General features: G+C 43.9%; 1 protein-coding gene across 1 annotated transcript in view; it reads left to right on the plus strand.

The window, feature by feature from the left end:
• Nucleotides 1–15,229, plus strand: part of LOC121002302 (ATP-binding cassette sub-family B member 5-like) — a 1,125,761-nt gene that overhangs the window by 20,815 nt on the left and 1,089,717 nt on the right. Inside the window, exon 3 of the mRNA XM_040433700.1 lies at nt 5,700–5,757. Within this exon, the coding sequence (XP_040289634.1) occupies nt 5,700–5,757 (58 nt within the window). The remainder of the gene's footprint in view (nt 1–5,699; nt 5,758–15,229) is intronic.

The following is a 15,229-nucleotide window of genomic DNA, read 5'->3' on the forward strand; positions in this document are numbered from 1 at the left end:
TTTTCTAGAAGAGGTACTGGCTCCTCTGTCTGATGCAAGAGAAGCGGCTGCCACAGTAAAAATTGCTGACAGCCTCTCCTCTAAACAGACTCAGGAGGCCATGGAGTTTGTTAGTCGGAACACGGATGTGTTCCCTGGATGCACTTCCATAATCCAGCATGACATTGTCACTGAGCCTCAGGCAAAAGTCAGATTAAAACCATACCGGGTACCCGAGGCTCGGCGACAAGCCATATCGGAGGAGGTGCAGCTAATGTTGCAGCTAGACGTCATTGAGGAGTCAAAAAGTGAGTGGGCCAGTCCTATAGTATATGTAGTATTGATACCGAAGCCAGACGGGACGTTGCAGTTTTGTAATTACTTTCGAAAACTTAACAAATTCGATGCGTATCCCATGCCCTGGGTGGATGAGGTCATCGAGAGGTTAGGACAAGCCTGGTATTTTTCTGTTTTGGACCTCACAAAAGGGTACTGGCAGGTGCCCTTAACGGAGGCTACCAAAGAGAAAACTTCCTTCATCACATCTGGGGGGCTGTATCAATATAAGGTCTTACCCTTTGGTCTGCATGGAGCCCAAGCCACTTTTCAGTGACTAATGGACACTGTGCTTCGTCCACATCGTCGGTACGCTTCAGCTTACCTGGACGATATTGTCATCCACAGTACCAATTGGGAAAGTCACCTACCCAAAGTTCAGGCTGTAGTGGACTCTCTTCAGAAAGCTGACCTAATTGCTAACCCAAAAAAATGTGCGATAGGGTTAGAAGAGACTAAGTACCTGGGGTATGTCATTGGGCACAGAGTCATCAAACCCCAAGTGAACAAAATAGAGGCAATACGGAATTGGCCCTGAACTGTCACCACTAGGCAAATAAAGTCATTCCTGGGAATGGTGGGCTATTACATGAGGTTTGTTCCCTACTTTGCTACTCTAGCCACGCCCTTGACAGAACTCTTGAAGAAACATACAGTCAGGTCCATAAATATTGGGACCGACACAATTCTAACATTTTTGGCTCTATACAACACCACAATGGATTTGAAATGAAACGAACAAGATGTGCTTTAACTGCAGACTGCCAGCTTTAATTTGAGGGTATGTTCATCCAAATCAGGTGAACGGTGTAGGAATTACAACAGTTTGCATATGTGCCTCCCACTTGTTAAGGGACCAAAAGTAATGGGACAGAATAATAATCATAAATCAAACTTTAACTTTTTAATACTTGGTTGAAAATCCTTTGCAGTCAATTACAGCCTGAAGTCTGGAATGCATAGACATCACCAGACACTGGGTTTCATCCCTGGTGATGCTCTGCCAGGCCTCTACTGCAACTGTCTTCAGTTCCTGCCTGTTCTTGGAGCATTTTCCCTTTAGTATTGTCTTCAGCAAGTGAAATGCATGCTCAATCAGATTCAGGTCAGGTGATTGACTTGGCCATTGCATAACATTCCACTTCTTTCCCCTTAAAAAACTCTTTGGTTGCTTTAGCAGTATGCTTTGGGTCATTGTCCAACTGCACTGTGAAGCACCGTCCAATGAGTTCTGAAGCATTTGGCTGAATATGAGCAGATAATATTGCCCAAAACACTTCAGAATTCATCCTGCTGCTTTTATCAGCAGTCACATCATCAATAAATACAAGAGAACCAGTTGCATTGGCAGCCATACATGCCCACACCATGACACTACCACCATCATGCTTCACTGATGAGGTGGTATGCTTAGGATCATGAGCAGTTCCTTTTCTTCTCCATACTCTTCTCTTCCCATCACTCTGGTACAAGTTGATCTTGGTCTCATCTGTCCATAGGATGTTGTTCCAGAACTGTGAAGGCTTTTTTAGATGTCGTTTGGCAAACTTTAATCTGGCCTTGCTGTTTTTGAGGCTCACCAATGGTTTACATCTTGTGGTTGATTGTTGACTTTGACACACATACACCTACCTCCTGGAGAGTGTTCTTGATCTGGCCAACTGTTGTGAAGGGTGTTTTCTTCACCAGGGAAAGAATTCTTTGGTCATCAACCACAGTTGTTTTCTGTGGTCTTCCGGGTCTTTTGGTGTTGCTGAGCTCACCATTGGGTTCCTTCTTTTTAAGAATGTTCCAAACAGTTGTTTAGGCCATGCCAAATGTTTTTGCTATCTCTCTGATAGGTTTGTTTTTTGTTTTTTTCAGCCTAATGATGGCTTGCTTCACTGATAGTGACAGCTGTTTGGATCTCATCTTGAGAGTTGACAGCAACAGATTCCAAATGCAAATAGCACACTTGAAATGAACTGTGGACATTTTATCTGCTCATTGTAATTGGGATAATGAGGGAATAACACACACCTGGCCATGGAACAGCTGAGAAGCCAGTTGTCCCATTACTTTTGGTTCCTTAACAAGTGGGAGGCACATATGCAATCTGTTGTAATTCCTACACCGTTCACCTGATTTGGCTGTAAATACCCTCAAATTAAAGCTGACAGTCTGCAGTTAAAGCACATCTTGTTAGTTTAATTTCAAATCCATTGTGGTGGTGTATAGAGCTAAAAATGTTACAATTGTGTTGATGTCCCAATATTTATGGACCTGACTGTAAGTTAATGATGGTTCGCTGGAATGATCGGGTGGAAGAGGCTTTCTCCGCTTTGAAGTCGGCCCTGTGCGGGTTCCCGGTTTTGGTGACGCCCGACTTCAAAATGGAGTTTATAGTATAGATCGATGCCTCCGAAGTAGGCCTCGGTGCTGTACTGTCTGAGGAGGTCAACAGGAAGGAGCATCCCGTTGTCTTCCTCAACCATAAGCTCACCTCAGCGAAGACCAGGTACACTATAGTGGAGAGGGAGTGCCTGGCTATCAAGTGGGCACTAGAATCTCTCTTCTATTATTTATTGGGGAGAAAATTCCGCCTGGTGACTGACCACTCCCCTCTCAAGTGAATGAGCCAGGCCAAAGACAGGAATGCCCGGGTCACCAGATGGTTTCTCTCCCTAGAAAACATTACGTTTTCGGTGGAACACAGGGCAGGCCGCAGATGCCCTGTCCTGGGTACACTGTCTGGCGTGTGTTCGCCCCCTCGGGGATGAACAAAGGGGCTGGTATGTGACACAGTTAGAGGTTTTGTCTGGCAAGGCAGGTATTTTTCTCCCATAATGTGCTGCTGGGCTGATTTACAGCCAGGTGAGGTCAAATACCGGACCGGATTTTAAGTGCCGGTCCAGGTTTTGGCAGCATCTGGCTATCCTTAAATAGGCAGCTGGGCTCAGAAGCAAGGTCTCTGTGTTGGGATCTGGGAGCCTTGTGTCTGGATGAAGGCTTGCTACCTGTTTGCCGTTAAAACAGATTGGTGCTGCTATCAGCAAGGACTCTTTGAGGCAGAATTGCCGCATGGTGTGAATTAACATTAACACTGAAAGGTAACTTTTTGTTTGATTATGACTGCTTGTTTTGTCACTTAAAAAAAAATAAAAAATCAGAAGGTCGCCTTTCTGAGAAGGATACAAGTGAAAAGCTCCCCCAGTATACTGCGGAATTGAAAAAGGGGTAATTAAGGAGGGGGGCAGTATGGCATGTAAAACTTTACTTTTAATTGACTACAAATAAGAGGAAATGCCCCTACAAAAACAAACAAAAAACAACCCTCAACCAAGAAAAGCAACCCAAACAAGGGTGGTACAATGATTCTGCTCTCAACACGTATGTGTACTTACATCAATCCTAGAGCGGTGTGTAAGAAGAAAGACTGGTAAAAAAAATTGTTGCATCTTACCAGTACAATTGAATTGCGTCATGCGGATGTAGCCCAGGCATATGTCCACTCAATAAGGTCTTAGATAGTTAAACACTTGAGGGTAGAGATAGGGTGATCTAGGGCCTTGATAATAGGGCAAGGTTCCAGACGGGGCCGCTCTTTTCAGGGCGATGACTTCCTATTAGGAGGTCATTAGGGTCTACTTGCCAATATCAGGGCATACTAGAGACAGTTCAGTACCCCTAGCCCCACCTCTGCATTGGCAACGTATTAGCATGACTTTGGACACGACAGCAAGTACCCTCAAGTGTACGGTATAACTATCTAAAACCTCATTGAGTGGACATATGCCTGGGCTACATCCGCATGACGCAATTCAACTGGACTGGTAAGATCCAACCATTTTTTTACCAAATTTTTTTCTTACACACCACCTCTAGGGCTAGCAAAATTACTGTACCACCCTTGTTTGGACTGTACCACCCTTGTTTGGGCTGCCTTTCTTGGTTTTTGTAGGGGCATTTACTCTTATTTTTATTCAATTAAAAGTTAGGTTTTACATGCCATATTGCCCCCCCTTAAATACTTGTTTTGTCACTTGCCTAAATTGTGAATAAAACACTGAACTGTTTGATCCAAAGAACTTGTTGTTGCCACTATACTGCGTCCGCTAATCCTGTCTACCAGAGCGAAACCCCACACTGTCTATATTGATAGATTTTAGATGGATTAAAAGCCCAATTTAGAAAATTGTTTTTCTCCCATTGACAGATATAATCATGAAATATTGTTTATAACAGACAATTCTGCTTTGTAGGACTTTGTCCCATTAATTCTTTCTTAAAGGGGTATTCTAGTTATATGACTTTGTCCCCTATCCACAGGATAGGGGATAATTATTACATAGATGGGGGTTCTACCTTTCCCGTGGAACCCCTGAAATAGACCGAGCAGGAGGTTAAGCATGCAAGCAGCCACTCCATTCATTTCTAAGGGAGTTTCTGAGATAGCCTAGTATAGTTCTCAGCTATCTCCACAACTCCCATAGAAATTAATCAGTTATGCTTTTACCCGACACTTGTTTTAACCATAAAATTCATCATTTTAATGGAAACAAATAAACTAATAATTTTATCAGCTCATTAAAAGAAGGCTGTTTAATCTGGGGGCAGATGCCCACTCAGGTTTATTTATCTATACTTACCCAAAAATAAGTTTTTTTGGTGTCCGGTTTGGTTGAATCACCTGTCAGATTCAATTGAATCCAATAAATTCAGTCAGAATCGAAAGTGCCCCAATTGCCCTCAAAAGTAATGTATGACCCTCTTTATCCAATCCTCTTTAATGCCAAGACAGCATGAGTAGTGTCAAAATGACAGCGACGCATATGGCTATGGGGAGACGGTGGTAACAAACAGCCTGGTTAAATACACACTGAACTGATTTTTTTAATTAAAAATGGTCCACAAATTTTCCCTTATTCTCTATCTTCTACTTTGTTCTTCTAATATGCTGGCATTTCGAGTGATTCATGAATGTTTGCGTTTCGCACAAATTAGAATCTTTAGAGAAATTTGTAACTAATTTGATTCATGCAGATTCCATTTGTTCATGTCTAATGATCATAGAGACTGACAGTCTCTATCATATATAATTTATATGTTTGGAAAACCATAAACATAATTAAAAGGTTAAGATAGATGGTACCAATTGGCAAAGCTGAAAAGTAGTATTAGGCAGCATCCTCCTTTTCAGTTTGGACCCCGGGAATAAGAGATGTGGTGTTAATGGATACAAAGTCTTATCCTGAAAAAAGTGGTCCAGCATAGTTTTTGTGATTTCAACCAAAGGACCTAGTGCAATTATTCTATCCACCCCGTGCTTTCTCTAAAACTAGATGTATGTGTGATCTATCTATCTGTCTATTCATTATTTAAAAAATTTTATGTTCTCTTCTTAGGGGTCATGAAGAAAATAAACAAAAAGAAAAACCAAAGGCAGTTGGACCCTGTGAAATTGTAAGTCAATTCACATAGCACATTTATGAGGTTGTATAAAAAAATATTCCTAAAACCATTGCTGCTTAAGTAAGCTACAGGGGTTGAAATAAAATAATAATAAAAAAAAATTGAAGTAATTCTATACTCACCTCAGCCATGGAACTCTGTTTCTCCTCCCATTCTTTGTATATAAGACTGCAACAGTGACGTGAAGGTATATGACATGTGACCACTACAGCCTATCAGTGGCCGTATACCGCTGAAACCAGTGATAGGCTGCAGCATCCACAAGTCGTACACCTCGACATCAACGATCCAGTCTTTTATACAAACAGTGGTAGGAGGACCAGGGATGAGATTCAAAGCTGGAGAAATAGGTGAGTATAGCATGATATTTTATTTTTAACATTTTCCTGGCATGGGCAAACTTTACTTAAACTCAGACAATCCCTTTAAAAATCTGTCACCCTGAACATGATACCCTACCGGCAGTAAGTTACAGAGCAGGAGGAGCTGAGCAGATTTGTATACACTGTGGCTTATGGTTGAAGATTCCTTAGAACATGGAATTATTTGATTTCAGTCTAATGGGCTGATTGAAAGCTACCAGCACATATAGGACAGGTCTCTGTCAATAATTGAGTGAGACCGCCCATTGGACTCATAAGAAGAGAGAAAGCAGGTATTACAGTTAGTAAATTCCATGTCGTGCAGAATCTTTTCCGACAAAGTTATTTATTTATGTGCTCGGTTCCTCAGAGAGCTGCAAGTCCATTGTATCACTTACTCGAAAGCAACTCTAATTGCCTAAACTTTACTATAACCAAACTGCTGACAGCAGCAAGATTTTATGACATATTCAGCAATATATTTGTTTTTTCGAATATTCGTAATATCCTAAAACAAGAATATATAGCGAATATTCCAAAAAAACGAATATAGAGCAATTTAGCTAATATAGTGCTATAATCTTCTTTGTCTTATAGTTGTAATTTAAAAAAAATTATTATAGCACTATATTAGCTAAATTGCTCTACATGAGTTTTTTTAAATATTCGCTGTATTGCTATATATTATTGTTTTAGAATATTACGAATATTTGAAAAAACTAATATATTTGATATAGTGCTATGACTCATTGGCCCACAAGCAAGAAGCAATGTTACGCGATTATTACCTTGTCGATTTTTCGAGTAAAATAATCGTTGAATATAACAAATATTCGACTTTGCGAATATTCGGCGAATATTCTACAAAATATTCACGAAATATCGCAAATTCGAATATGACCCCTGCAGCTCATCACTATTTAGCAATACATAATTGCATTTTATCACATCCATGGGGCTAATGCCATCACTGTAACTATCTCCATCATAGTCGCAGTGACTGTATTCAATTAGTAGTCGTACAGAGAACATTAGGCAAGAGCACTGGCAGGTATGAGAGTATAAAAGTATCTGCGGACTTTGGGCCTCTCAGTACAGATTATTCAGCAAATAAGTAAGCTATTAAAGCGAACCTTTCACCAGGATTTCACTTAATAAACTATTACCAGTACCTTATAGATTATCCTCATTCTGTTTCAATACATTCTTGTGCCGCTTTCCTGGGATGTATATTCATGAAAAAAATGACTTATAAAGTCCTCGTCTCCAGCTCCTGAAGTCACGCTAGAAGTCAAGGGGGTAGCCCTTCCCTCACTCCGGGCTGTAACTCCCCTGCCCTAACCCCTCCTCTAAGTAGTGTAACTGACACCCGGCTCAGTCGCCGGGACCGCGCTTGTACAGGCGGCGCATGCGCCGTCGGACTCAAGCGCGATCCTGTAACTGAATCGCGCGTGAGGAAGAGAAGACAGGCAGGCATCGGGGACGGCGCATGCGCGATTCAGTTACAGGATCGCGCTTGAGTCCGACGGCGCATGCGCCGCCTGTACAAGCGCGGTCCCGGTGACTGAGCCGGGTGTCAGTTACACTACTTAGAGGAAGGGTTAGGAGAGGGGAGTTACAGCCCGGAGTGAGGGAAGGGCTACCCCCTTGACTTCTAGCGTGACTTCAGGAGCTGGAGAAGAGTACTTTATAAGTCGTTTTTTTCATGAATATACATCCCAGGAAAGCGGAACAAGAATGCATTGAAACACAATGAGGATAATCTATAAGGTACTGGTAATAGTTTATTAAGTGAAATCCTGGTCAAAGGTTCGCTTTAAAAATGTCTTCATATTTTTAATGTATGCAGAGCTTTTAGATGGCACTGCCAGCTCTTCTCTTGTAAGGAAATCTATAATTTTACACTTTTGTTTTTCCTCTTCTTTTGTTAGTTTCGATATGCAAGTCGGTTGGATATTTTCTTCATGATTACTGGATTTCTTGGTGCTTTAGGAAATGGAATAAGCCAGCCGCTGTTGTTTATTGTGTTTGGTGAAATGGCAGACAGCTTTGTATGCTACAACTCATCAATCCAAAATACATGTAAGCTTTATGCGAGGATTATTACCAAGATATGGAAATGGAATTGATGATTTTAAAAAAAGCATGTTACAGGTAGAGATGTCGCAAACATAAAATTTTCCGTTTGCGAACGACGAACGCGAATTTCCGCAAATGTTCGCGAACGGGCGAACCGGGCGAACCGCCATAGACTTCAAAAGGCAGGCGAATTTTAAAACCCACAGGGACTCTTTCTGGCCACAATAGTGATGGAAAAGTTGGTTTAAGGGGACTAACACCTGGACAGTGGCATGCCGGAGGGGGATCCATGGCAAAACTCCCATGGAAAATTACGTAGTTGACGCAGAGTCGGGTTTTAATCCATAAAGGGCATAAATCACCTAACATTCCTAAATTGTTTGAAATAACGTGCTTTAAAACATCAGGTATGATGTTGTATCTATCAGGTAGTGTAAGGGTTATGCCCGCTTCACAGTGACAGACCAAACTCCCCGTTTAACGCACCGCAAACAACCGCAAACAGTCCATTTGCACAACCGCAAACTCCCCATTTGCACAAGGTTGGATACCAAGCTAGCCATGTCCCGTTCCTTGTCCTCACTGACATCATTGAAGGTCTCTTCCTCCACCCAGCCACGTACAACACCAAGGGTCCCTGAAAGGTGACAACAAGCCCCCTGGGATGCCTGCTGTGGTTGGTCTTCCACCTCCTCAAAGCCACCTTCCGCCTCTGACTCCTCTTCTTCAGACTCCTCTCTCTGCGTTGCCGCAGGTCCAGCAATCGACGACGACAAGGCTGCTTCTGGTGGTGATGGTGACCACAACTCTTCCTCTTCATGCTCATCTACGGCCTGATCCAGCACTCTTCGCAGGGCACGCTCCAGAAAAAACGCATATGGGATGAGGTCGATGAAGTTGCCTTGGGTTTGACTGACCAGGTTTGTCACTGCCGCAAAAGGACGCATGAGCCTACAGCCGTTGTGCATGAGCGTTCAGTAACGCGGCCAAAAAATACCCAGCTCCGCAGAGGCTGTCCTATTTTTTTAAAATAAAAAACGTGTATGGAATAGATTTTAGGAACCGGGAGATGGAAAAAGATGCTTGGTCGGTCCTCTTACTTCCAATTTGGGGCACTGCGCGTGCGCCGTGTAATGTACTGTGCAATCCCAATATGAGTGGTGTGTTTAAGTAGTACTATTCCTATCAATTTAATCCCTGTTACGTTCCCTATCAGGGGACGTGTATGTAATAGATTTTAGAAACCGGGAGATGGGAAAAGATGCTTGGTCGGTCCTCTCATTTCCAATTTGGGGCACTGCGCGTACGGCTTGCAATCTACTGTGCCACCAGATATGAGTGGTGTGTTTAAAGCGAACCTTTCACCTGGATTTCACTTAATAAACTATTACCAGTACCTTGTAGATTATCCTCATTTTGTTTCAATACATTCTTGTGCCGCTTTCCTGGGATGTATATTCATGAAAAAAACGACTTATAAAGTCCTCGTCTCCAGCTCCTGAAGTCAAGCTAGAAGTCAAGGGGGTAGCCCTTCCCTCACTCCGGGCTGTAACTCCCCTGCCCTAACCCCTCCTCTAAGTAGTGTAACTGACACCCGGCTCAGTCGCCGGGAACGCGCTTGTACAAGCGGCGCATGCGCCGTCGGCCTCAGTAGCAGCGCGATCCCGTAACTGAATTGCGGGCTACCCCCTTGACTTCTAGCGTGACTTCAGGAGCTGGAGACGAGGACTTTATAAGTCGTTTTTTTCATGAATATACAGTCGTGGCCAAAAGTTTTGAGAAATACACAAATATTAGTTTTCACAAGGTTTGCTGCTAAACTGCTTTTAGGTCTTTGTTTCAGTTGTTTCTGTGATGTAGTGAAATATAATTACACACACTTCATACGTTTCAAAGGCTTTTATTGACAATTACATGACATTTATGCAAAGAGTCAGTATTTGCAGTGTTGGCCCTTCTTTTTCAGGACCTCTGCAATTCGACTGGGCATGCTCTCAATCAACTTCTGGGCCAAATCCTAACTGATAGCAACCCATTCTTTCATAATCACTTCTTGGAGTTTGTCAGAATTAGTGGGTTTTTGTTTGTCCACCCGCCTCTTGAGGATTGACCACAAGTTCTCAATGGGATTAAGATCTGGGGAGTTTACAGGCCATGGACCCAAAATGTCAACGTTTTGGTCCGCGAGCCACTTAGTTATCACTTTTGCCTTATGGCACGGTGCTCCATCGTGCTGGAAAATGCATTGTTCTTCACCAAACTGTTGTTGGATTGTTGGAAGAAGTTGCTGTTGGAGGGTGTTTTGGTACCATTCTTTATTCATGGCTGTGTTTTTGGGCAAAATTGTGAGTGAGCCCACTCCCTTGGATGAGAAGCAACCCCACACATGAATGGTCTCAGGATGCTTTACTGTTGGCATGACACAGGACTGATGGTAGCGCTCACCTTTTCTTCTCCGGACAAAACTTTTTCCAGATGCCCCAAACAATCGGAAAGAGGCTTCATCGGAGAATATGACTTTGCCCCAGTCCTCAGCAGTCCATTCACCATACTTTCTGCAGAAGATCAATCTGTCCCTGATGTTTTTTTTGGAGAGAAGTGGCTTCTTTGCTGCCCTTCTTGACACCAGGCCATCTTCCAAAAGTCTTCGCCTCACTGTGCGTGCAGATGCGCTCACACCTGCCTGCTGCCATTCCTGAGCAAGCTCTGCACTGGTGGCACTCCGATCCCGCAGCTGAATCCTCTTTAGGAGACGATCCTGGCGCTTGCTGGACTTTCTTGGACGCCCTGAAGCCTTCTTAACAAGAATTGAACCTCTTTCCTTGAAGTTCTTGATGATCCTATAAATTGTTGATTGAGGTGCAATCTTAGTAGCCACAATATCCTTGCCTGTGAAGCCATCTTTATGCGAGGCAATGATGGCTGCACGCGTTTCTTTGCAGGTCACCATGGTTAACAATGGAAGAACAATGATTTCAAGCATCACCCTCCTTTTAACATGTCAAGTCTGCCATTTTAACCCAATCAGCCTGACATAATGATCTCCAGCCTTGAGCTCGTCAACATTCTCACCTGAGTTAACAAGACGATTACTGAAATGATCTCAGCGGGTCCTTTAATGACAGCATTGAAATGCAGTGGAAAGTTTTTTTTGGGATTAAGTTAATTTTCATTGCAAAGAAGGACTATGCAATTCATCTGATCACTCTTCATAACATTCTGGAGTATATGCAAATTGCTATTATAAAAACTTAAGCAGCAACTTTCCCAATTTCCAATATTTATGTAATTCTCAAAACTTTTGGCCACGACTGTACATCCCAGGAAAGCGGCACAAGAATGCATTGAAACAGAATGAGGATAATCTTTAAGGTACTGGTAATAGTTTATTAAGTGAAATCCAGGTTAAAGGTTCGCTTTAAGTAGTACTATTCCTATCAGTTTAATCCCTGTTACGTCCCCTATCAGGGGCCGGTGTATGAAATAGATTTTAGGAACCGGGAGATGAAAAAAGATGCTTGGTTGGTCCTCCTACTTCCAATTTGGGGCACTGCGCGTGTGCCGTGCAATGTACTGTGCCACCAGATATGAGTGGTATGTTAAGTAGTACTATTCCTATCAGTTTAATCCCTGTTACGTCCCCTATTATTATTATTAATATTATTATTATAATTATTATTATTATAATTAAGTGTGTTAAGTAGTACTATTCCTATCAGTTTAATCCCTGTTACGTCCCCTATCAGGGGCCGGTGTATGAAATAGATTTTAGGAACCGGGAGATGGAAAAAGATGCTTGGTCGGTCCTCTTACTTCCAATTTGGGGCACTGCGCGTGCGCCGTGTAATGTACTGTGCAATCCCAATATGAGTGGTGTGTTTAAGTAGTACTATTCCTATCAGTTTAATACCTGTTATGTCCCCTATCAGGGGACGTGTATGTAATACATTTTAGGAACTGGGAGATGGAAAAAGATGCTTGGTTGGTCCTCCTACTTCCAATTTGGGGCACTGCGCGTGCAATGTACTGTGCCACCAGATAGGAGTGGTGTGTTAAGTACTACTATTCCTATCAGTTTAATCCCTGTTACGTCCACTAGTATTATTATTATTATTATAAGGTGTGTTAAATAGTACTATTTCTATCAGTTTAATCCCTGTTACGTCCCCTATCAGGGGACGTGTATGGAAGAGATTTTAGGAACCGGGAGATGGAAAAAGATGCTTGGTTGGTCCTCCTACTTCCAATTTGGGGCACTGCGCGTGCAATGTACTGTGCCACCAGATAGGAGTGGTGTGTTAAGTAGTACTATTCCTATCAGTTTAATCCCTGTTACGTCCCCTATCAGGGGACGTGTATGGAATAGATTTTTGACAACCGCAAAGAGTTGTCAATAGTTGACACACTCATGACATAAATTTTATTCCTCTATGCGTCAATCTTGGTGTAGTGATGACTAACTGTGCTCGTGCGCACGTTTGGGAGATTGCAGGCGATGGCGGTTTTTCAAAGCCTATGGTCGTGCTGAGGTAGTTTAGTGACAGTTAAGTGACCCAGAAAACAATGATTCTGCAGTGTGGGCCCATTGTTGGCCTAGTAGGCTTTAATGACCACCTTAGATGATCACAAAGAAAATTTATGTTTTTTCTATGATAATGCAAAATTATCCAGCCGATCGCTTTTGGTCGGTTCACAATGAAGCAACGACCTTATCTCATCTGGGGTGTGCCAACATTGCCATTGCCAACACACTTATAGAGGTGGTCGCTTCATTGTGATATGCAAGCCCCTTCACCACAACAAGGTAACGATCACGGAGGGGAATTGACACATGTATGTGCCTTTTGTTTTGTTTTGTTTTTGCAGCCACAGTGCAGCACCAGAGGCCAGAAAAATTAGGCATGTACACATGCCTGAAAAATCAGGTATTGTTGCAGTCGCTGCTGTAGCAGCAGCCAGAAAAATTGATCTTTCCCAGGCAGAAAGTGCTCTAAAACATTGCTGCTTGAACCCTAGTTGGTGGCGGATAAGTCACGCAAGTCATCCGGCATTCAGAGATAAAATACAGCAGCGTGTGGACCATTTTTAGCCCAAGGCAGCTCATCTCATCAGGCCTTTTTTTGTCGAATGTATCGCCCACTGTCAGTCTCTTCGGGATCCATGCCTCATTCATCTTAATAAAGGTGAGGTAATCTAGACTTTTTTGACCTAGGCGACTTCTCTTCTCAGTGACAATACCTCCTGCTGCAGGTCCTTTCTGACAGGACACTTGAAGCGGGTCAGGCCAGAAGTTCTATCGCAAATTGGGATAGCTCAGGCCACAGGTCAAGCCTGCACACCCAGTAGTCAAGGGGTTCATCACTCCTCAGAGTGTCGATATCTGCAGTTAAGGCGAGGTAGTCTGCTACCTGTCGGTCGAGTGGTTCTCTGAGGGTGGACCCCGAAGGGCTGTGGCGATGCGTAGGACTTAAAAAGCTCTGCATGTCCTCCATCAACAACACGTCTGTAAAGCGTCCTGTCCTTGCCGGCGTGGTCGTGGTAGGAGGAGGATTACTTTCACCTCTTCCCCTGTTAGATTCCCGTTGTGCTGTGACATCACCCTTATACGCTGTGTAAAGCATACTTTTTAATTTATTTTGTAACTGCTGCATCCTTTCCGACTTGCGGTAATTCGGTAACATTTCAGGCACTTTCTGCTTATAACAGGGGTCTAGTAGCGTGGCCACCCAGTACAGGTCGTTCTCCTTCAGCCTTTTTATACGAGGGTCCCTCAACAGGCACGACAGCATGAAAGACCCCATTTGCACAAGGTTGGATGCCGAGCTACTCATGTCCCATTCCTCGTCCTCAGTGATCTCACTGAAGGTATGTTCTTCCCCCCAGTCACGTACAACACCACGGGTACCAGATAGGTGACAACGAGCACCCTGGGATGCCTGCTGTGGTTGGTCTTCCTCCTCCTCCTCAAAGCCACATTCCTCCTCTGACTCCTCTTCCTCACAATCCTCTTCCAGGGTTGCCGCAGGTCCAGCAAGCGATGCTGATAAGGCTGTTTCTGGTGGTGATGGTGACCACAACTCTTCCTCTTCCTCTTCACGCTCATCTACAGCCTGATCCAGCACTCTTCGCAGGGCACGCTCCAGGAAGAAAACAAATGGGATGATGTCGCTGATGGTGCCTTCGGTGAGACTGACTAGGTTTGTCACCTCCTCAAAAGGACGCATGAGCCTACAGGCATTGCGCATGAGCGTCCAGTAACGTGGCAAAAAAATTCCCAGCTCCGCAGAGGCTGTCCTAGCTCCCCGGTCATACAAACACTCGTTGACGGCTTTTTCTTGTTGGAGCAGGCGGTCGAACATTAGGAGTGTTGAATTCCAACGTGTCTGGCTGTCGCAAACCAAGTGCCTCACTGGCATGTTGTTTCGCCGCTGGATATCTGAAAAGTGCTCCATGGCTGTGTAGGAACGCCTGAAATGGCCACACACCTTCCTGGCCTGCTTGAGGACGTCCTGTAAGCCTGGGTACTTATGCACAAAGCGTTGTACGATCAGATTACACACATGTGCCATGCACGGCACATGTGTCAATTTGCCCAAATTCAATGCAGCCAACAAATTGCTTCCGTTGTCACACACCACTTTGCCGATCTCCAGTTGGTGCGGAGTCAGCCACTGATCCACCTGTGTGTTTAGGGCGGACAGGAGTGCTGGTCCGGTGTGACTCTCTGCTTTCAGACAAGTCAACCCCAAGACGGCGTGACACTGTCATATCCGAGATGTGGAATAGCCCCTGGGGAGCTGGGGGGGTGCAGTTGATGTGGAGCAAGACGCAGCAGCAGAAGAGGACTCAGCCGAGGAGGTTATGGAAGAGGATAGAGTAGGAGGAGTAGAGGAGGTGGCAGCAGGCCTGCCTGAAAGTCGTGGCGGTGTCACCAACTCCTCTGCAGAGCCACGCATTCCATGCTTGGCAGCCGTCAGCAGGTTTACCCAATGCGCAGTGTAGGTGATATACCTGCCCTGATC

This window comes from Bufo bufo, chromosome 5 (assembly GCF_905171765.1).
Source record: "Bufo bufo chromosome 5, aBufBuf1.1, whole genome shotgun sequence".
Classification (NCBI taxonomy): domain Eukaryota; kingdom Metazoa; phylum Chordata; class Amphibia; order Anura; family Bufonidae; genus Bufo; species Bufo bufo.